The sequence below is a fragment of the Hemiscyllium ocellatum genome, chromosome 42 (assembly GCF_020745735.1).
Source record: "Hemiscyllium ocellatum isolate sHemOce1 chromosome 42, sHemOce1.pat.X.cur, whole genome shotgun sequence".
Lineage (NCBI taxonomy): Eukaryota > Metazoa > Chordata > Chondrichthyes > Orectolobiformes > Hemiscylliidae > Hemiscyllium > Hemiscyllium ocellatum.
In genome coordinates this window covers 36,104,617-36,128,054 of record NC_083442.1, presented here as the reverse complement: position 1 = coordinate 36,128,054, position 23,438 = coordinate 36,104,617, and the positions used below count along the sequence as shown (strand labels likewise).

The 23,438-nt window shown below is 42.5% G+C and overlaps 1 protein-coding gene across 4 annotated transcripts in view; it reads right to left on the bottom strand.

Moving 5' to 3' along the window:
• Positions 1–23,438, bottom strand: part of otud7a (OTU deubiquitinase 7A) — a 153,892-nt gene that overhangs the window by 48,314 nt on the left and 82,140 nt on the right. For all 4 annotated transcript variants that reach the window (XM_060853599.1, XM_060853598.1, XM_060853600.1 and 1 more), the window contains 2 exons: positions 14,217–14,318; positions 12,624–12,751 (listed from right to left, as the gene is read on the bottom strand). In XM_060853599.1, coding sequence (XP_060709582.1) covers positions 12,624–12,751; positions 14,217–14,318 — 230 coding nt within the window. The remainder of the gene's footprint in view (positions 1–12,623; positions 12,752–14,216; positions 14,319–23,438) is intronic.

Genomic DNA, 23,438 nt, shown 5'->3' with positions numbered 1-23,438 from the left:
CAAGGCCCCAAAGCATCCTTCCACACCTGGCAGAGATTTTCCTGCACCTCCAAAATCCTAATCTACTGTCAAGTGTGTGGTCCTGGAAACACACAGCAGGTCAGGCAGCATCCGAGGATCAGGAAAATTGACATTTCGGGCAAAAGCCCTTCATCAGGAATTCCTGAAGGGCTTTTGCCCAAAATGTCGATTTTCCTGCTCCTCAGATGTTGCCTGACTTGCTGTGCTTTTCCAGCACCTCACTCTTGACTCTAAACTCCAGCATCTGCAGTACTCACTTTTGCCATATACTGTGTCTGTTGCTTTTGATGTGGTGTCCTCTACACTGGGGAGACAGGACGCCAACTCACAGAACGTTTCAGAGACCATCTCTGGGGGACACACACACTAAACAACCCCACCGCCCTGTGGCCAAACACTTCAATTCCCCCTCCTACTCCAAGGACATGCAAGTCCGAGGCCTCTTCCACCACCAGATCCTAGCCACGTCGATGCCTGGAGGAAGAGCACCTCATCTTCCACCTTGGGGACCCTCCAACCACATGGAATCAATGTTGATTTCACCAGTTTCCTCATCTCCCCTGCCCCCCCTTATCCCAGATCCAACCCTCCAATTCGCCACTGCCCTCTTGAACTGTCCTACCTGTCCAGCTTCCTTCCCACCTATCTGCTCCACCCTCCACTCTGACCTATCACCATCACCACACCCCCTACCTTCATCTACCGATCCCATTCCCAGCTACCTTCTCCCCAGCCCCTCCCATTTATCTTTCAGCCCCCTTGGGCCTCCCTCACATCCCTGAAGAGCTTATGCTTGAAATGTCGACTCCCCTGCTCCTTGGATGTTGCCTGACTGGCTGTGCTTTTCCAGCATCACACTTTTTGACTCTGGCTTAAGTTTAATTTTGCTACTGTCAGTGCTTTGTCCCAGAACTTCTGTTATGGTGATGCAGTTGAAACATATAAATGGACACAGCAACAAAAGCAACATTATACAGGGTATAAGTAGTTTTAGAGTCAGCTGTGTAAGTCTACAAATATTTTTCAGTAATTCTAGACAAGAGAATCAACAAAAAAAGTCCAAGCCTACTTAAAGAAAATGACAATACCACAAATTTGCCTCATTTTAGTGACAATCCCACTGAGCGGTCAAGTTCAGAAAACCTTCTAACAAATTCTGAATTTTAGTTGACAAATGTAACTGAGGGCCTTGACACGAAATGGCTGTGTTTCAGCAACATTGACATAAACTAACCACATTTTGTTCATCACAAAATCAAGCCATCAGGTCTTTGAGCTTCAAAGAAAGTTGAAATTTAGTTGGTAATGCAAGTCCTGTTCACGCATCAAGTCTCGATTATATACAAAGAAACAAGCTTAAAACATGGATCAAAGTGGTGTACAAATAAGAATCAATTTCAATGTGAACAGGAATATAAAGTCCATTTATTTTACAACATGAACATTCCTGTTAGATATTCAAAAAATTATTGCTCAATTAAAATAAAACCATTTTGAATGGAAAGTTCTCATAAATCCCTCAGATTGTCCTAAGTCAATTAAGAATGTGGTCAGAACTTCTGAAATTAAGGCAGCAACAAGCCCAATTGTACCTTTTGTTTAAAGCAGGGAGAGATATTTGCATTTATAAAGTGCTTTATATGACCACAATACCCAAAACCACATCACAACTAATTAAGTACTTCTGAGTCTAGTCAATGCAGCAATTTGTATAGAGTAAGATTCTATATTGTTATTGTAATAACAATAAAATAACCTGTTTTTGAGATTAAAATTGAGTGATTATAAAGACTGGCAAGGACACTGGGGATAATCCCACAGCTCTTCAAAACATATCGATATCCCTGACATTAATGCAAGAGGATAGCCAAGGCCTCAGTTGAACATCTCATCAGAGATAGTACAAAACACGGTAGCAAAGAAATTCCTACAAACTGCACATGATGGTCAATCCTAGATAGAGACTTGAACCTATAACTTTGCGATCCAGAAGCAAGATTGATGCTAATTGTGAAGTGACAAAAGTGTGCATGTAAAAATTGACAATAACTCATGCACCAGGCAATGACCGTCTCCAATAAGAGATAATCTAACTACCACCCCTTGGCATTATCATCGCTCAATCCCCCACAATCCTGGGGGTCATCATTGACCAGAAACTGAACTGGACTAGCCGTATTAAAGAAAATGAGGTCAGAGGCTCGGAATCTGAGAGTAAAATCTCCTGACTCCCCCAAACCTGTCCATCGTCTAGAAGGCACAAGTCAGGAGTGTGATGGAATACTCCCTACTTGCCTGGATGAGTTCAGCTCCAAAACACAAGATAATTACCACCATCCAGGGCAAAGCAGCCACGTTCACATTCATTCCTTCCACCACTGACTAAGACTCAGTAGCAGTAGTGCATATTATCTACAAATGCACTTCAAAAATTCACCCAAGGCTTCTTCCAAACCAACAGCAATTACCATCTCAAGACACAACAGCAGCAGATACGTGGGAACACTACAACGTTAGAGTTCCTCTCCAAACCACTCACTATCTTGACTTGCTAATATTTCGCCATTCCTTAACTCACTAATTCAAATCTTGGAACTCTTCCCCTAAATGTGTACATACACCAAATGGACGGCAGCAATTCAAGGCGGCAGTTCACCTCTACCTTCTCGAGGGCAACTAGAGCTAGGCTTCAAATGCCAGCTCAGCCACCAATGCCCACATCCCCTGAATGAATAAATAAAACACAGTTATGTAGTTTAGTATTGAAATGAAACTGTCTGATTTTAGTCAGTTCCTGAAGCCCTTCGAAAGTCAATTCTAGCATGTAAGCAGTATCATCAGTTAGGTATGAGTCTTGAACATAATTATAGGAGGAGCTGTACCATTATGGTAAAGTTGAGGAGAACATGAGTTTGAACTTCAACATAGATAAATGGGAGGTACCACATTTTGTAGCAAAAGTAGAAAGGCAGGTTTAACAACGGGTTTAAAAATAAAAGCTCAGCAGTAATGCTCTGGTTTGAAGGAACAGAATGGAGAAGGTATGTTAAAGTTGTTATGACATGGGGCAAACCCCTCTTAATTTAAACCAGCTACATAGAAAAGATTCACCCCATGCTGTAATCTGTTAAAATTCGAGAGATATTCCAAAAGTCTAATAAAAATTAACAACATTTTTTAAAGTCTAACAGTGAATAATTAACGAACAACTCCTCTCTCTCTCTCTCTCTCTCTAAATCGATCTTTTACCTTTCCCTCTACAATACTAGTTCGATAAAAAATCCTGATTACCATTTACAAAAAAAAACGTTTCAAAACCAGTCAGCTTTGCAGATTTTCTCTCCAGGTCAGCCTCGATATTCTGCTGCCCAGACTTCCTCCATAGACAGGTATCTCCCAGAAAGCTCTTCAACCAGCAGTCCACATCTGTTGGTCTTTTGGCAGCTCTCCCTTCTGGCTAACTGTTCAAAATGTCTGATATTTATATCCCAAAACATCAGATCATTTCATTGGTTTTAATATTATCAAAATACGAAATTCAAACTGGATTGGAGTTTGGATTTTGGGGCATAATTTCAACACTTTGGCCAAATCTGAATTTGTTTTTTTGTCTCATAGCAACCCAGCTACTCCTAGCTGTTTGACCAAATTTACACTGTTTTACAACTCTTGCGGTGACAAGAGAACCACATTTCTTGGTGTACACCTGGTGGAGAGTCTCACCTGGACCCTCAACACCAGCTCCATAGCCAAGAAAGCACAGCAGTGTCTCTACTTTCTGTGTAGGCTGAGGAAAGTCCATCTCCCACCCCTCATTCTCACCATACTCTACACGGGGTTCATTAAGAGTACCCTGAGCTGCTGCATCACTGCTTGGTTTGGGAATTGCAGTCTTGGATCGCAAGACCCTACAACGGATAGTGAAGATAGCCGAGAGGTTCATCGGGATCTCTCTGCCCTTCATTACAGACAGATCACACGCTGCATCCGAAAGGCTCAGAGCATTGTGGAAGACTCCATACATCCCTCACTCAAACTGTTTTCCCTCCTGCCATCTGGCAGAAGATATCAACACATTCAGTCTCTCATGGCCAGACTGTGCAACAGTTTCTTCCCCCAAGCCATCAGGCTCCTTAACACAATATGATCAAACACTTTCCCATCTGAAAATTTTTGTATGACTTTGAATTGCTGCTAGAAAAAAATCTTTTATTTATCATTCTTCTATTACACTCTAACTTGTGTTTTGCACTTCTTATTCACTTTATGATATATACAATGTGTAGTTTCTGCTGTCCATGTAGCACCCTCGGTCCTGGAGGAATGCTGTCTCATTTCTACTGTATCATTTGTATATGGTAGAAATGACAAATAAAAACTTCTCTCTCTCTCTCTCTCTAATGCCAGCATACCTTTTCTTAGATACAGGGCCCAAAAACTGCTCAAAATATTCCAAATATGGTCTGACCTGAGCCTTATATAGCCTGAGCAGTACATCTCCTCTCTTGGATTCCAGCTCTCTTGAAATGAATATGAACATTGCATTTGACTTCTTCACTAGCAACTGAACCCGCATGTCAACCTTAACAGAATCCTGAACAAAGTGCCTTTGTGCTTCAGAGAGTCATAGAGATGTACAGCATAGAAACAGACCCTTCAATCCAACTCCTCCATGGAAACCAAATATCTTAAATTAATCTAGAGCCATTTGCCAACATTTGGCCCATAGCCCTCTATACCCTTCATATACATATTCCTTTTCATATACCCATCCAGACTGTTAAATGTTATAATTGTACCTACCGTAACCACTTCCTCTGACAGCTCATTCTATACATGCACCACCTTCTGCTTGAAAAAGTTGCTCCTCTGGTCCCTTTTAAGTCTTTCCCCTCTCATCTTAAACCTATGCCCTCTAGTTTTGAACTTCCCCACCCTGGGGAAAAGACCTTAACTGTTCATCCTATCCATGCCCCTCATCATTTTATAAACCTCTCTTAAGGTCACCCCTCAGTCTCTGAAGCTCCAGGTAAAATTGCTCCAGCCTACTCAGCCTCTTCCTATAGCTCAACCATGGCAACATCCTTGTAAATTTTTTCTGAACCTTTTCAAGTTTCTCAACATCTTTCCTATAACAGGGAGACGAGAACCGAATGCAATATTCCAAAAGTGGCCTAACCAATGTCCTGCACAGTTGCAACGTGACCTCTCAACTCCGATACAGAATACAATGACCAATAAAGGCAAGTGTGCCAAATGCCTTCTTCACTATCCTGTCAACTTGTGACTCCACTTTCAAAGGACTGCAAACCTGCACTCCAAGATCACTTAGTTCAGCAACACTCCCCAGGATCTTACCATTTCCAAAGCCTTTCCACTTTGGAAAAAAGTCTCTGCCTTTATTCTTCCTCACATTTTTCCACATTATATTCCAACTGCCACTTCTTTGCTCATTCGCTTATCATGTCCAAGTCCTTCTGAAACCTCTCCACCTCCTCAACACTGTCCATCCACCTAGCTTTGTGTCATCAGTGCAAAATGAGGTGCTGTTCTTCCAGGTTATGCTAAGCTTCACTGGAGCACTGCAGCAAACCTGAGACAGATCCGGACCAAGGAACAAGGTGGTGTGTTGAAATGCCACTGTAAGAACAGCACCTCATTTTCTGTTTAGGGACCCTCCAGCTTTCTGGACTCAATATCAAGTTAAATAACTTTAGGATTTGAGCTCTCCCATGTCCTTATGCCACCCCAATACTCCGGGCCTGGTCATCTGCTATTACATGCAACCCATTGTCAGCCAATAACAGTCCCCAGTAATAGTTATTCACACTCCTAGCCATATTGTTATCCACTCTTGTCTGTTCAACTGATCTTCTCTCTCTTAGGGCTCTATACCCATGTATCATTAACTCCTAACACACCCCCCCCACCCCCCAAAACCTACCTTCTACATATAAACTGACATATTCCTAGCTACCATAAGTTCGGAGGTAGGGAGACTCAACCCGAAATGTTAATTCTGATTGCTTTCCACAGATGCTGTCAGACCTGCTGAGCTTTTCCAGCAATTGCTGATTTTATGCTTTCTCTTTAGTGATGCCCACAACACTGACCTCAGACTCATGACTCTCGAAGTTCTGGGATGCTGTTGGTGTCTTCCACTGTGAAAACGGAGGTAAAATACCTACTGAGTTACTTTGCCATTTCTTTGTTCCCTATTACTACTTCACCAGCCTCATTTTTCTACAGTCCAATGTCTCGCTTTTACCTTGCAGGTAACTAAAAAATCTGTTGCAATCTTCTTACATATTACTAGCTAGCTTACTCCCATAGATCATCATCTCCCCTTTCACTGCTTTTTTTTTTGTCCTCTACTTGCTTTTAAAAGCTTTGCAATCTTCTGGCCTTGCATTACTCTTCACCACATTGCATGTTGTTTTTTTTTACTTTAATGTTGCCTCAGACTCCCCTTAGTATGCTGCTTCTTCCTTGGGTAAATTTCTGTTGTGCCTCCTAAATTACCCCCAGAAGCTCCGACCATTGCTACTCCACCATCTTCCCTGCTTGGCTTCCTGTCTAATCAACGAGGTAAAAACAATGACTGCAGATGCTGGAAACCAGATTCTGGATTAGTGGTGCTGGAAAAGCACAGCAGTTCAGGCAGCATCCAAGGAGCAGGAAAATCGACATTTTGGGCAAAAGCCCTTCATCAGGAATACAGGCAGAGCGCCTGAAGGGTGGAGAGATAAATGAGAGGAGGGTGGAGGTGGGGAGAAAGTAGCATAGAGTAATCAACTCTGGCCAGTTACTCCCTCCTGACTTTGTAGTTACCTTAATTGTAATACCATTACCATCTGATTCAATCTTCTCCCTCTCACACAGCAGGGTGAATTCTATCACATTATGGACACTGCCCCTAGGAATTCTTTCACCTTAAACTCCCTAATCCAGTCTGCCTCATTATACAACACCAAATCCAGAGTTGCCTGTACTCTAGTGGGCTTTACCACAAAGTATTCCAAAAAAAATCTCAGATATTTCACAAAAACTTTTTCTTGAGATCTGCTCCTAACTTGACTTTCCCAGTCCACCTGCATATTGAGGTGCCTCATGATGATTGTATTAGTGCCTTTCTTACATGTCTTTTCTATTGCCTGATTTATTTTCTTCTCCACATCCTGACCACTGTTAGGAGGCCTGCACACAACTCCCATCATGGTCTTTTCTCCTTTTCAGTAGGATAGTGAAGGCGGCATTTGGTATGTTTTCCTTTATTGGTTAGAGTATTGAGTACTGGAGTTGGGAGGTCATGTTATGGCTATACAAGACATTGGTTAGGCCACTGTTGGAATATTGCGTGCAATTCTGGTCTCTTTCCTATCGGAAAGATGTTGTGAAACTTGAAAGGGTTTAGAAAAGATTTAAAAGGATGTTGCCAGGGTTGGAGGATCTGAGCTACAGAGAGAGGCTGAACAGGCTGGGGCTGTTTTCCCTGGAGCGTCGGAGGCTGAGAGGTGACCTTATAGAGGTTTACAAATTTATGAGGGGCGTGGATAGAATAAATAGGCAAAGTCTTTTTCCTGGGGTCGGGGAGTCCAGAAGTAGAGGACATAGGTTTAGGGTGAGGGGGGAAAGATATAAAAGAGACCTAAGGGGCAACTTTTTCACGCAGAAGGTGGTACATGTATGAAATGAGCTGCCAGAGGAAATGGTGGATGCAATTGCAACATTTAAGAGGCATTTGGATGGGTATATGAATAGGAAGGGTTTGGAGGGATATGGGCCGGGTGCTGGCAGGTGGGACTAGATTGGGTTGGGATATTTGGTCGGCATGGAGGTGTTGGACCAAAGGGTCTGTTTCCATGCTGTACATCTCTATGACTCTAAGTACAACAGCCTCAGTCCTGCATGGACTGCCTCCCATTATCATTGTTGTCTGTTCATCTGATTTACTTGAACTCAGATTCCTGATCCTTTCTATTCTCTGTGTTACACTTGTTGTGAAACTTGAACCATTGCTTAGCCCTTCCCCCTTTAACGTTTTGCATAATTTTCCAAGTAAATGAAGCCTCCACACACTATTTAGTTTAAAGTCTCATCCACAGCTCTACTCATGCAATTGGCCAGAACTTTGGTTCCAGCATAATTCAGATGGAGCCTATCCCATCACAATAGCTGTTCCCCTTCCCCAGTACAAGTGCCAACATCCCACGAATTTGAGTCCATTTCTCACACACTAATCTTTGAGTCATGTTTACTTTTTTAGTTTTGTTGGCCCTGTGCCAATTTGTGACTCAGACAGTAATCCAGAGATTATACCATCTTTTTGGTTCAGTTTTTAAATTTAGCCGCTATTTACTCATATTCCCTCAGCAGACTCTTTCCTCATATATCGTTGGTATCTATATGGATTATGAAAACTGGATATTTCCCCACCCACTCCAAACTCCTCTACAGACGGATAGATATCCTGAACCCTGACACCAGGCAGGCAACACAGCCTATTGGGTCTCTTGGCTACAGAGAACAGTATCTATTCCCTTGACTATACAATTCCCAATTACAACTTCATTTCTCTTGTCTCTCCTTCATGAATGGCTCTCTATACTATGATGCTGTGGTCAATTTGCTCATCCTCCATATAGCCAGAATCTCATCCATACAGAGAGCAAAAATCTCAAATCTGTCAGACAGATCTGGGACTGAGGCTCTAGATCCTTCCACTTGCCTCACTCATAGTTACATCATTCTGTCCCTGACCACTGATGAAATTTAAGCTCATTAATCAAATGGGTGCAAATGCCACCTGAAACATAGCTTCCAGGTAATTGTCCCCTTTGTATTGCATCGTAGTGTTTAAAGTTCAGACTCCAGCTCAACGGCCAGAGCCAGAGATCCTCAAACAACCAACACTTGCTACAGATATAGTCACTACAAACCACAATGGGTTCCAACAGCTCCCACGTCATGCAATTATAAAACATTACCCTGCCTGACATTCCTGTTTTAAAATTACTTGATTCTTGATTTGATTTTGAAAAGTTTCATACTGGTCTTTCAGTTTGCAGCCTACAAATTTTGCCCTCATTTCCCTTCAATCTGGAAGTAACCTGTATAGATAACCAAATTAGGAACTATCACCAACTGATGAACTTGTAGTTTGTAGAGTCATAAAGATGTACAATATGGAAACAGATGCTTCGGTGCAACTTGCCCATGCCGACCAGATATCCCAACCCAATCGAGCCCCACCTGCCAACACTTGGCCCATATCCTTCCGAACCCTTCCTATTCAAATACCCATCCAGATGCCTTTTAAATGTTGCAATTATACTAGCCTCCACACCACTTCCTCAGTCGGCTCATTCCATACATGCATCACCCTTTGCATGAAAAAGTTGCCCCTTACGTCTCTTTTATATCTTTCCCCTCTCACCCTAAACCTATGCCCTGTAGTTCTGGAGTCTTCCACCTCAGGGAAAAGACTTTGATCAGGTCCTGGGGATTTATGCACCTTTACACATTTTAAGACATCCTCCTCCTCTGTAATCTGGACATTTTTCAAGGTATCACCATCTATTTTCCCACATTCTGTATCTTCCATATTCTTCTTTGCAGTAAACACTGATGCAAAATACTCACGTAGTACCTCCCACACCTCCTGTGGTTCCACACATAGGTGGCCTTGTTGATCTTTGAGACCTATTCTCTCCTTTGTCACCCTCTTGACCTTAATGTATTTGTAAAAACCCTTTGGATTCTCCTTAACTCTATTTGCCAAAGCTACTTCATGTTCCTTTTTGGCACTCCTGATTTCCCTCTTAAGTAAACTCCTACTGCCTTTATACTCTAACGATTCAATCGATTTCTACTGTCTATACCCAACATATGCTGCCTTCTTTTTCATCACTGAGCTGAAAATGTGTTGCTGGTTAAAGCAGGTTAGGCAGCATCCAAGGAACAGGAAATTCGACGTTTCGGGCCAGAGCCCTTCCTCAATTTCTCTAGTCATGCAGCATTCCCTAGACCTACCAGCCTTTCTTTTCACCCTAACAGGAATTTACTGTCTCTGGACTCACTCTCTCATTTTTGAAGATTTCCTGTTTTCCAGCCATCCCTTTACCTGCGAACATCTACCCTTAATCAACTTATGAAAGTTCTTGCCTAATACCGTCAAAATTGGCCTTCCTCCAATTTAGAACTTCAACTTTTAGATCCTATCTTTTTCCATCACTATTTTAAAACTAATAGAATTATGATTGCTGGCCGCAAAGTGCTCCCTCACTGACACCTCAGTCACCTGCCCTGCCTTATTTCCCAAGTGTAGGTCAAGTTTTGCACCTTCTCTAGTAGGTACATCCAGATACTGAATCAAAAAATTGTCTTGTACACACTTAACAAATTCCTCTCCATCTAAACCCTTAACACTACCGCAGCCCCAGTCTGTGTTTGGAAAGTTGAAATCGCCCACGATTAACACCTTAATATTCTTACAGATAAATTCAGAAGGAGCTCTCAGTTATTTCCCAATTTCCCGTTGACTAGTGGGGGTGGGGGTGGGGGTGGGGGGGTCTACAGCACAATCTCCATAAGGTGATCTTCGTTTTCTTATTTCTTAGATCCATCCAAATAACTTCCCTAAACGTATTCCCAGGAATATTCTCCCTAAGTACAGCTGGAATGCCATCCCTTATTAAAAATGCCACTCCCCTGTCTCTCCTGCCCCTTTTCTACCTTTCTGATAGTATTTGTATCCTGGAAGATTAAACTGCCAGTCCTGTCCATCCCTGAGCCATCTCTGTAATTGCTAAGATATCCCAGTCCTATGTTCCTCACCATGCCCATCTTGGTTAGGCTTCTTGCATTGAATTAAATGTAGTTTAATTTATCAATCCTACCTCTGCCTTGTTCCTGTCTGCCCCAACTGTTTGACTTGCTCCTTTTCTCAATCGTACTAGTCTCAAACTGATCTCTATCCTCACTATCAAGCTGTGATGTCACTCTTTTGTGCTGGGCCCCTGATTGTGGGTTTTAATTTATCCTGTTTAAAACCATACAAATTCAGAGCCAAAAACAAATGCAAGCAAAGAGCACCTCCTCCTCTTTGCAATGAATTCCCTCAGAGTCTAAAGTTCTGCCAACTATACCCTCACTGAGTCCCACTCTAGGTGGAATCTCTCCTTCTGGACTGTGTGAAGCTTCCTGATCATGCCCCTTCAGCAAGACCTTTCTTAAGAAGAACTGAGCTAAGATGCTCACACTAGTTAATCTTCAACTTATTATAATAGTAATTTTAACAAAATAAAATGTTCTATGGTGTTTCCACAGGAGTGTAATAAAATAATACATGATATTGAACCAAAAAGGAGCTATTAGTTCAGATGATCAAAAGTTTAGTCAAAAGATAGGTGTGAAATAAATGCAGTACAGAGGCAGTGAGACATAGGAATGAATTCCACAGTTTAGCACCAAGGTAACTAAGAGTACACTCACCAGTGGTGGCGTGATTATAATGGGGAATGCTCAGTGAGGTAGAATGATGACAGTTCAGATAACTTACAGGATTGTGGAGCAATAAAAGCAAGAGGGAACAGCAAAGATATTGAGAAATTTGAACCCAAGAATGAGATCTTTAAAATCAAAACCTGGATGATATACATGATTTGATGCAAGTTAGGATATTGATACAGGATTACATCAAATTTATGGATGTAGAATGCAGGATATCTGCAAAGAATGTATGCAAAATATGAAGGTAGCATGTATGAATGAAGATTTCAGAAACAGATGAGCTAAGGTGGAAAAAGACAGTCTTGGAGAAGGCACAAATACAAGGTCAGAAGTCATCAGTCAAATATGATATTCAGGATTTCCAACTTATCGAAAAGACAGGAGGTGGGCAGAGAGGGCAGAGTTGCCTTGATAGTTAAGAATGAAATTAAATCTTTAGCACTGAATGACATAGGGTCAGATGATGTGGAGTCTGTGTCGGTGGAGTTGAGGAACCACAAAGGCAAAAAAAAGTGGGAGTCATGAACAGACCTCCCAGCAGTGGTCAGGACCAGGGGCGCAAGATGTACCAGGAAGTAGATAGGGCATGTCAGAAAGGCAAAGTCACGGTGATCATGGGGGAAAGCAGTGATTCAAAAGAAAGCAACTTATTTTTCAGCTCATTTGAAGAAAGTTTCAAGAGCAGTAAATTCTGCCCGAATAAGCAGTGCCTCATTCCCAGGAGCAAATATAAACAAAAAAAAAGACATTAATCACAATTATTGAAGCTACCCGCAAGCTTAAAATTTAAATTCAATTTCAAACCCAAAGATCCGGAAATGGATCTGTCATGAACATGTAAACTGCTGAAGTATGTAAACTGGAGTTATCTGAGATTGCTTAGTCTTTAATGTAATAATATACTGCACAGAAATACATTGGAGACCAAAAATATGACACTGCAATGAAGAAAGTAGAATGTCTTACTCTATGGTAAGCAAGACTCATTCAACTGCAAGTTATTTTCAAATGCCTGATTTTATTTTGTACCTTATGGCTGCACTGTTGGTTAAAATTACAATGCCAGTAAGAGGTCCATTTTGTATACCAACCTCCTTATTTTGCTGTGTCAGTTGCCATCTCCACCGTCGCTTCAATGCATCTCTTTCGGTGCTGCTTTTCATCATAGTATAAAGAGCTTTACGAAGAATCAGGTCTCTATCATGGAAACCCCACATACCTCAAACACAAACAGAATTCAGAACAATCTCACAGTTGTATCAACATGTTATAACTCTGTCTGGCATGTCACTTAATTGACAAAGATGGAAACAGGTCTCAGGTTGTTTCAGTGAGAGCAAGAGAGAGCGATAGAGAGTGAAAGCGAGTCAGAGCGAGGGGAAAGAGAGAGAGGGGGAAGTGGAGGGAAAGAGACAGAGAGAACGAAACGAAACAAAAGGGGGAGAAGAGAAAGAGGGTGAAAAGAGGGAGGGAGGGGGTGCGAGAGAGAGCAGAAGGGGGAAGACAGAGAAAGGGAGAGGGAGGTAAGAGTGAGTGAAAGAGAGGAGAGGCGAGAGGGGAAAAGGGGGGAGGGGAAAAGAGGACTGGGAAGAGAGAGGGGTGGGGAAGAGTGTGAGGGAAAGGGGGGGGAAGGCAGAGGAGGGCGGGGGGACAGATGGGGGGAGAAGGAGGTGGGTGACAGATGGGAGGGACAGAGGAGGGAATAGGGGAATGGGCAGGAGCAGAGGGGGTGGAACAGGGGAGGAAAGGCGGGGGGCACGGAGGAAAGGGGAGAATGTGCGGAGGGGAGGACTGAAGGGAGGCAGAGGCGGGGAAAGAAAATGGGGTGGAGAAAGAGTGGGGGAAGGTGGGGGGGGGAAGGCAGGACGCGAGGGGACAGGGACAGAGACAGAAAGTAGGGAGGGAAGGGAGAAGAGAAGAGAAGAGAAGAGAAGAGAAGAGAAGAGAAGAGAAGAGAAGAGGGGGGAGGGAAGAGAAGAGAAGAGAAGAGAGAGAGAGAGAGAGGGAGGGAAGAGAAGAGAAGAGAAGAGAGAGAGGGGGAGGGAAGAGAAGAGAAGAGAGAGAGGGGGAGGGAAGAGAAGAGAAGAGAGGGGGAGGGAAGAGAAGAGAGAGAGGGGGAGGGAAGAGAAGAGAGAGAGGGGGAGGGAAGAGAAGAGAGAGGGGGAGGGAAGAGAAGAGAGAGAGAGGGGGAGGGAAGGGGTGGAAAGCTGGGGAGTGAGAGGGAGGGCCTAGAAAAGGGGTATGGGGATAAGAGTTGCGGGGGGGGGCGGCGAGTGGATTGGGGATGGGACAAAGATTCCAGGGCGGGGTGGAGGACTCAAGAGTGCAGGGGGAGGGGAGTGAGGGGGCGTGAGGGCTGGGGGTGGCGAGAGTGCAGGGAGGGGCAAGAGTGCAGCAAGTGAGACGGGGGCAAGCAAGACAGGGGCGAACAAGACAGGCCAAGCGAGACGACTGGGGGTGGGGGCACGCGAGGGGGATGTGGGCAAGGAGAGAGAGAAATAGAGTTGCTTCCAGTTTGTTTTTATCGGAAGAAATCTTGAAATCTTGTCATGCAATTTCTTGAAGTTAGCCACTTGGATATGAATTTCTGTACTTAAGCTATGTATCTGTCGGGACAGTATTTATACCAAACATTTGAACAAACTGTAACAAATTAAATTGGTTACACTTTACATGTATATTACCTAAGGAGGCTGCATGTAAGAGACAGTTTCCATCTCCTGTTGTTGCTAGTGGGAGAAGCCGTTTGCAACTTGAACAAACAACAGACCACCAATTTAGTCGACCTGGAAAATTAAAAGTCAGTTTGTAAATAGCATGGTAACAGTGACGTCACTGGTTATCTGTTGACGTTTAGAGTTTCAGAGTGCACAATATTAAACTACTTATTTTTATTTGGTGGTATAAATTATTTATCGCTTAATTTTGGCAGCTTATCATCACACCTTTATGTCAGCAATATTGAAGGGAGTGATAGAAAAGACACATCTTAAGGTCATATTGCAATTAAACAGTCGAGATACAAACGAAACTAGGTGAATGCTCAATGTCAATGTCATTTTTCCAGATGTGGAGTTCACTGGTTTACACTAATTCCTCGAAGCATCAGGGAACCAGATTCCAGCCTTGGGTGACTGGGTGTGGAGTTTGTATGTTCTCTCAGTGTCTGTGTGGGTTTTCGCTGGCTACTCCGGTTTCCTCCCATAGTCCAAAGATGTGCAGGTTAGATGAATTGGCCATGTTAATGTAGGATTATGGGGATAGATTGGGGGCCTGGGTCCAAGTGGAATTAGCTTCAGAGGGTTGGTGCAAACTTGATGGGCTGAATGGTCTCTTTCCACACTATAGGAATTCCAGAGGTTTGGACAAAAAATAACATGCAATTTAATTACAGTTTCTCCTGGAAGCATGTTTATTTTAATATGGATCTACCTAGTCTTCATGTATAAGCCTAAAAGCTGAACATCAGTATACTATATTGACTGTAATCAAAATTGATGTTTGACTGACATCACCAGAGGGGCTAATCCTGCCCTTAGTCAACACCCATACAGACAATTTCCTGCAAAGGTCTGTGTTTAGCAGAAATCACAGTGGAGTGTAAGAACTCTTGTCTAATTCCAAGCTAGCCCATATGCATTTCAATGAGGTGGTGAACTGTAGGATCTCACTACCATTCCAGCAAGGATGAGCTAACTAACAACACCATGGGTAGACCTTGGGGCATTCTGATCTTTATGGCTTAGAAGGCTGGCCCCTTTACCAAGCAAGGCAAAGCAAGGACTGCAGATGCTGGAGGTCAGAGTCAAGAGTGTGGTACTGGAAAAGCACAGGTCAGGAAGCGTCCAAGAAGCAGGAGAGTAGACATTTCAGGCAAAATCTCTTCGTTCAGGAATGCTGCCTGACCTGCTTTGCTTTCCCAGCACCACACTCTCACTCCTTTACCAAGCAGACCTTCACGGAAGCCATCCAATCAAGACACATTACTTGAATAAAAATACTAGCATTCCATATGAAAGTGTGGCACAGCATCATATTGATTACAAAAGTGGTTACACAGCAACTCCTTCCATAACTGAAGCACTAATGAAATTTAGTGCAAATGTTCATTATATCCATTCTGACTGGACATGTCCAGTTTCTCATTTTAATTATATGCTGCAAATATTGTGTAAGGTCATACTGTGCGTCATGTCAGTGATGCAGCTAGGAAATAAATTTCCTTCTTGAACTACTTCTCAAGTTCATTACATTAATTTTATGTTGCATTCACAAATCTGTATCGAAATATTTAACTGTCAATCAAGATGGTTAAATGCATTATACAAACTACAAAAGATATTTTACCATGTCTTTTTCCCATTCTGGTCAGTTCTCGTTAATATCTTGAAAAGTTTGATCAATCATCATTAATCTTCTAAATTCTACGAATTATTTATTAAAGCAGTTCAAATTAATCCTTGGAAACTAGGTAAATTCTGATGGAGGGTTGACACAAAGTCACTATATAGTCCCTGTAATTCCAAACATGGCAGAAGGTGTGGTGCCAGAATCACTGTCACTATCCTAGAAGGAATCTAACTGGAGGTCCTTGTTGTTGTAACAAAACCTCCGCCTCTTTGCTTTTTTGAGTACTCAGGGTGAAAAAAAAGCATCCATGAACCTTTGATGATTTTCTATTTTTATGGCATTGTAACCACGAATACATCAATCACCATTTGCCTGCCCCAGTCCAGTATTAGCATCAGCTGGGATTGTGACATCATGTAAAGTTTTGGAAAGAATTCTGAGGGATAGGATTTATGACTATTTGGCAAAGCATAGTGTCATTAAAGGCAGTCAGCATGGCCTTGTGAGGGGCAGGTCATGCCTCACAAATCTTATTGAGTTCTTTGAGGTGGTGTCAAGAGAGGTCAATGACGGCCGAGCAGTGGATGTGGGGTATATGGACTTCAGCAAGGCATTTGATAAGGTTCTCATTCATAAAGTCAGGAAGTATGGGATACAGGGAGATTTGGCTATCTGGATTCAGAATTGGCTGGCTGACAGAAAGCAGAGAGTGGCTGTAGATGGAAAGTATTCTGCTTGGAGTTCAGTGTTAAATGGGGTCCCGCAGGGCTCTGTTCTTGGGCCTCTGCTCTTTGTAGTTTTTATAAATGACTTGGATGAGGAGGTTGAGGGGTGGGTTAGTAAATTTGCAGATGACACAAAGGTTGGAGGTTCGTTGATAGTATCGAGGACTCCTGCAGGCTGCAGCGTGACATAGACAGGATGCAGAGCTGGGCTGAGAAATGGCAGATGGAGTTCAATCTGGATAAATGTGAAGTGATGCATTTTGGAAGGTCGAACTCGAATGCTGAATATAGGATTAAAGACAGGATTCTTGGCAGTGGGGCTGAACAGAGGGACCTGGGTGTGCAAGTTCATAGATCCCTCAAAGTTGTCATCCAAGTGAATAGGGTTGTTAAGAAAGCATATGGTGTTTTGGCTTTCATTAACAGGAGGATTGAGTTTAAGAGACGCGAGGCTTTGCTGCAGCTCTACAAGTGAGACCACATTTGGAATATTGTGTCCAGTTCTGGTTGCCCTACTATGGGAAAGATAGAGCTTTTGGAGAGGGTGCAAAGACGCTGCCTGGACTGGAGGGCTTGCCTTATGAAGAGAGGTTGACTAAGCTCGGACTTTTCTCTCTGGAGAGAAGGAGGAAGAGAGGAGACCTGATCGAGGTGTACAAGATAATAAGTGGAATAGATAGAGTCAAGAGCCAGAGACTTTTCCCCAGGGTAGGATTGACTGGTACAAGGAGTCATAGTTTGAAGATATTAGGAGGAAGGTATAAAGAAGAAGTCAGAGGTAGGTTCTTTACGCAGAGAGTTGTGAATGTATAGAATGCATTGCCAGTTGTGGTGGTGGGAACAGAGTCATTGGGGACATTTAAGCAACTGGTAGACATGCACATGGATAGCAGTGAGTTGAGGGATGCATAGGTTAAGTTACTATACTTTACATTAGGATTAAACCTCAGCACAACATCGTGGGCCAAAGGCCTGTTCTGTGCTGTATTTTTCTATATTCTGTTTTCTTTCAGCAAGCCAATAACTGATCCAAACTGCTATGTCTCCCACTGCCTAACCTGCTGTGCTTTGACCAGCAACACATTTGCAGATGTCTCCCACAATCCCATTCCTCTGCATTTTGTATAATAGCGTACTGTGGGGAACCTTATTGAATGCCTTGCTGAAATCCATATACATCACACCAACCGGTTTACTCTCATCTACCTGTTTGGTCATTTTGCCAAAAAACTCAATAAGATTCGTTAGGCACGACCTACCCTTCACAAAACCGTGCTGACTGTCCCTGATCAGATTATTCTTTCCTAGATGATTATAAATCCTCTCTCTTATAACCTTTTCCAACACTTCACCAACAACTGAGGTGAGACTCACTGGTCTGTAATTACCAGGGTTGTCTCTACTACCCTTTATGAACAAGGGAACCACATTTGCTATCCTCCAGTCCTCAGGCACTATTCCTGTAGACAATGATGATTTGAAGATCAATGCCAAAGGCTCGGCAATCTCTTCCCTTGCTTCCCAGAGGATCCTAGGATAGATCCCATCCGGCCCAGGGGACTTATCTATTTTCACACTCTGCAGTATTTCTAATACCTCTTCCTTGTGAACCTCAATCTCTTCTAGTCTAGACACAAGTATCGCTGTATCTTCCTCGCCAACATTTTCATTTTCTATAGTGAACACTGTCGAAAAATATTTATATAGTGCTTCCCCATCTCCTCTAACTTCACACACGACTTCCCACTATTATCCTTGATTTATGCTTTTCAGTAAAAGCTTAAGGATGCAAAGAAAAGTGAAACAATTATTTTCTAAAAGCAAACAATCTTAAAAGTAATCATGATTTAGTAAATAGATTGTCATATCACAGTAGCCTTGGAGAACCCACCACCATAATGTACTAGATTTTCTTGCTAAAAATGACTGTCAATTGTGCAGTTATTAGATAAACATAAGAAATCAATTAACTAATTGTAAACTGTAAACTAATGCACAAAAACAATATTTCAATGAGCAAGTTATTAATCAACGGAAGAGGCTCTCAAGGGTGGCAGCACTGAGTCATTCAATGTAAAGCAGATCATTTTCTTTTTAAAAAAATTGAATTTCAGGATATGATAAAGGTAATAAATTAAGTTATCATTCTAAATGGGAATAGTTTTATTTATGCAGCTGAGGACCTTAGTGAAAGTCTAAAGATGTTACCTCAAAATCCAATGTATTTTGTGATGGTTTTTGTAAGCTATTATTTTGTGCAGCATAACTGGATACATTAAATGTCTGGTTAGTATAGCTTATACTTTAAGTTAGGTTTCTTGACCCTGAAATATTTGGGATCTAGTTTAATGCATAGAAAGGTAGTTATACAATTAAAGACAAATTACTTCAAGCTCTTAGAGCTTCATAGATTTGTTTTGGCCAGGATGGGAGTTCTGACAGTCAACCTTTCAGCAAAACATTCACACAACCTCTAACTTGCTTTTAGATTATTATGGCTCTAGGAGCCAGCATGTATACAATCCTACACTTGTATCTTTGAAATTATTCCTTTTATATGCTTTGTTCAAAGTTACCACAGTTAATTACTGCTGTAAGAAATAGAGGGAACCAGACTATAAAGTTTAAAGTTCTAAATTGTAGGAAGGCCAATTTTGATGGTATTAGGCAAGAACAAAGAAGAACAAAGAGATTTTACAACACAGGAACAGGCCCTTCGGCCCTCCAAGCCTGAGCCGATCCAAATGTACTGTCTAAACCTGTCGGTCAATTCCTAAGCATTTGTATCCCTCTGCTCCTCACCTACTCATGCATCTGTCCAGACACATCTTAAATGAATCTACTGTGCCTGCCTCTACCACCTCTGCTGGCAATGCGTTCCAAACGCCCACCACACACTGAAATACTTGCCGCATGTATCCACCTTAAACTTTCCACCTCTCACCTTGAAAGCATGACCTCTCGCTATTGAATCCTTCACCTGGGGAAAAAGCTTGTTTCTATCCACCCTGTCTTTACCCTTCATTATTTTGCAAGCTTCAATCAGGTCCCTCCTCAATCTCCTTTTTTCTAGTGAAAATAAACCTAACCTACTCAACCTCTCTTCACAGCTACCACCTTCCATACCAAGCAACATCCTCGTAAACCTTCTCTGCACCCTCTCCAAAGCATCCACATCCTTTTGCTAATGTGGCGACCAGAACTGTACACAGTCTTCTAAATGCTGCCGAACTAATGTCTTGTTAAAATTGTACGTGACTTGCCAGCTCTTATACTCAATACCCCATCCAATGAAGGCAGGCATACTATATGCCTTCTTGACCACTCTATCCACCTGTGCAGCAACCTTCAGGGTACAATGGACCTGCACTCCCAGATCTCTCTGCCCATCAACTTTTCCCAAGGCTCTTCCATTCATTGTATAATTCGCTCTAGAATTAGACTTGCCTAAATGCATCACCTCACATTTCTCTGGATTGAAAGACATCTGCCACTTTTTCGCCCAACTCTCCAGTCTATCTATAGCCTCCTGCATTCGCTGACAGTGCCTTATGCTTTCTGCTACTCTGCGAATCTTTGTCTCATCTGCAAACTTGCTGATCATACCAACAGTGCCCTCTTCTAGATAATTTATATATATTACAAACAACAGTGGCCCCAATACTGACCCCTGTGGAACACCACTGGTCACCTTTCTCCATGTCGAGAAATTCCTTCAACCATTATTCTCTGTCTCCTGTTGCTCAACCAGATCTTAATCCACTGAGCTAGAACACCCTGCACACCATGTGGCTTCACTTTCTCCATTAGTCTACAATGGGGAACCTTACCAAACGCCTTACTAAAGTCCATGTATGTGACATCAACAGCCCGTCCTTTATCTAACAACTTGGTCACTTTCTCAAAGAACTCTATTAAGTTGGTAAGGCACGATCTCCCCCGCACAAAACCATGTTGCCTATCACTGATAAGCTCATTCGTTTCTAAATATAAATAGATCCTATCCTTTCAAAAGTTCATTGGAGAGGCTATTTGCAGGTAAAGGGATAGCTGGAAAATGAGAAACCTTCAAAGATGGGATAATGAGAGCCCAGAGACAGTCTGCTTCAGTTAGTGTGAATGGCAAAGCTGGTAGGTGTAGCAACGAGAGAAATTGAGGCTCTGGTCAAGAAAAAGGAGGCGGCTTAGGTCAGGCGTAGACAGTTGAAATCGACGGAATCCCCAGCAGAGTACAAAGGCAGTAGGAGTATACTCAAGAGGGAAATCAGGAGAGCAAGAGGAGGAAATGAGATAGCTTTGGCAAATAGGGTTAAGGAGAATCCAAAGAGATACTACAAATACATTAATGACAAAAGAGTAACTAGGGAGAGAATATGGCCCCTTTAAGATCAACAAGGCCACCTATGTGTGGAACTGCAAAAAGTGGGTGAGATACTAAACGAGTGTTTTGCATTAGTGTTTACTGTAGAGAAGGTTTTGCAAGTTATATAACCTGGAGAAATAAATAATGATATATTGGGAAGTGTCCCCTTTTCAGAGGAGGAGATGCTGGACATCTTAAAATGCATAAGGGTGGATAAATCTCAGTGACCTGATCAGGTGCACCCGAGAACTTCATGGGAAGCTAGCGAAGTGATTGTTGGCCCCTTTGCTGAGATATTTGTATCATCGATAGCCACAGGTGAGGTGCCAAAAGTTGGTTAACATGGTGTAATTACTTAAGAAAGGTGGTAACAAAAGGCCAGGGAACTATAGACTGGTGAGCCTGTCGTCAATCGTGGATAAGGCTGACGAACAGGATGTACTTGTATTTGAATAGGCAGGGACTGATTGGGGTAGTCAACGTGGCTTTGTGCAAGGGAAATCATGTCTGACTAACTTGATTGAGTTTTTTTCGAATAAGTGACAAAATAGATTGATAGAGGTAGAGTAATGGACATTGTCAAATACCTTGCTGAAGTCCATGTAGCCAAAGTTCCGCATGGTAGACTGGTTAGCAAGGTTAGATCACATGGAATAAAGGGAGAGCTATTTCAATACAAAACTATCTTGAAGATAAGATACAGAGGATGGTGAAGGATTATTTTTCGGACTGAGAGCCTGTGACCAGTTGTGTGCCACAAGGATTGATGTTTGGTCCACTGTTTTTTGTCATTTGCTTAAATGATTTGGATGTAAACATAGGCATGGTTAGTACATTTGCAGATGACACTAAAATTGGTGGTGTAGTCGACAGTGAAAAAGGTTACATCAGAGTATAATGGGATCTTGATCAGATGGGCCAAATAGGACAAGGGTTGGCAGATGAAGTTTAACTGAGATAAATGAGTGGTGCTGTATTTTGGTAAGGCAAATCAGGATAGCACTTAATACACTTAATGATAAGGTCCTTGGGAATGTTGCTGAACAAATAGACCTTGGGGTGCAGGTTCCTAGTTCCTTGAAAGTGGAATCATAAGTAGATAGGATAATGAAGACAGCGCTTGGAATGCTTTCCTTTATTGGTCAGCGCATTGAGTATAGGAGTTGAGACGTCATCTGGTGGCTGTACAGGATGCTGCTTGGGCGGCGTTTACAACACTGCATTCAATTTTGAACTCCCTACCATAGGAAAGTTGTTTTAAAGCTTGAAAAGGTTCAGAAAAGTTTTACAAGGATGTTGCCAGGTGTTTTAGGAGGGGGTGGGGGGTTCTTAGCTATCGGGAGAGGCTGGATAGGTTGGGCTTGTTTTCCCTGGTGTATGGGAGGCTGAGGGCTGACCTTATAGAAGTCTATAAGATCATGAGGGGCATGGATAGGGTGAACAGCCAAGGTCTTTTCCCCTGGTTAGGGGAGTCCAAAACTAAGGGGTACACATTTAAGGTGAGAGGGGAAAGATTTAAAAGTGACCTAAGAAGCAACTCTTTCCTGCAGAGGGTGGTGCATGTATGGAATGAGCTGCCAGAGGTGGTGATAGAGGCTGGTACAATGACAACATTTAAAATGCAACTAGATGGGTACATGAACATGACATAGAGATACTGGTGTTGGACCCGGGTAGACAAAGTCAGAAGACACATGACACTAGGTTAAAGTCCAACAGGTTTATATGAAATCACAAGCTTTCAGAGTGTCGCTTCTTCATCAGGTTAAGTGGAGGGAAGTGAAGGGTATGTGAATTGGAAGGGTTTAGAGGGATGTGGGCCAACAAACACTGGCAAAAGGGACCAAATTAATTTAGCAAATCTGGTCAGCACGGACGAGTTGGACAAGAAGGTCTGATTCCATGCTGTTCATCTCCATCACTCTATATACACAGATTGAAGTGATTTTCTTTCCTGCAAATGAAAAGACCGCTCTGCAACTTATAGCTGAGCTTCAAACCACCAGGTTAACTGAAGAAGCATCATCTCAACAACCAAACAAGTATGTACATGAATATATGACATGAAAGAAACCACCTTCTTTTAACTCTATGCTAGGAGCAAAAATTAAGCAAAGTACCATCACACTGTCTCTGTCACTTTGACCCACTTCCATGTGCTAACTAATCTGTGCAGAGACACTGGTATATCCTGTGGGAATATTAGCACAGCTGCAAAACAATCAGTCAAACCATAAAGAATTGCTGGGTCAGCTAAAAATCATTAAAAAAGGTCTTTATTTATCAGTTGGTTTAAGGATGAGAAAATTAGGCAAGTAAACACGTGACTAAAGGAGTAGTGTGAGAAAGAGTGGTTTCATTTCATGGGACACTGGCATCAGCTCTGGAACAGGGATCTGTACTAATGGGACAGTCTCCACCTGAACTGATCTGGAAGCAGTGTTCTAGTGAAAAGGGTGGTCACAAAG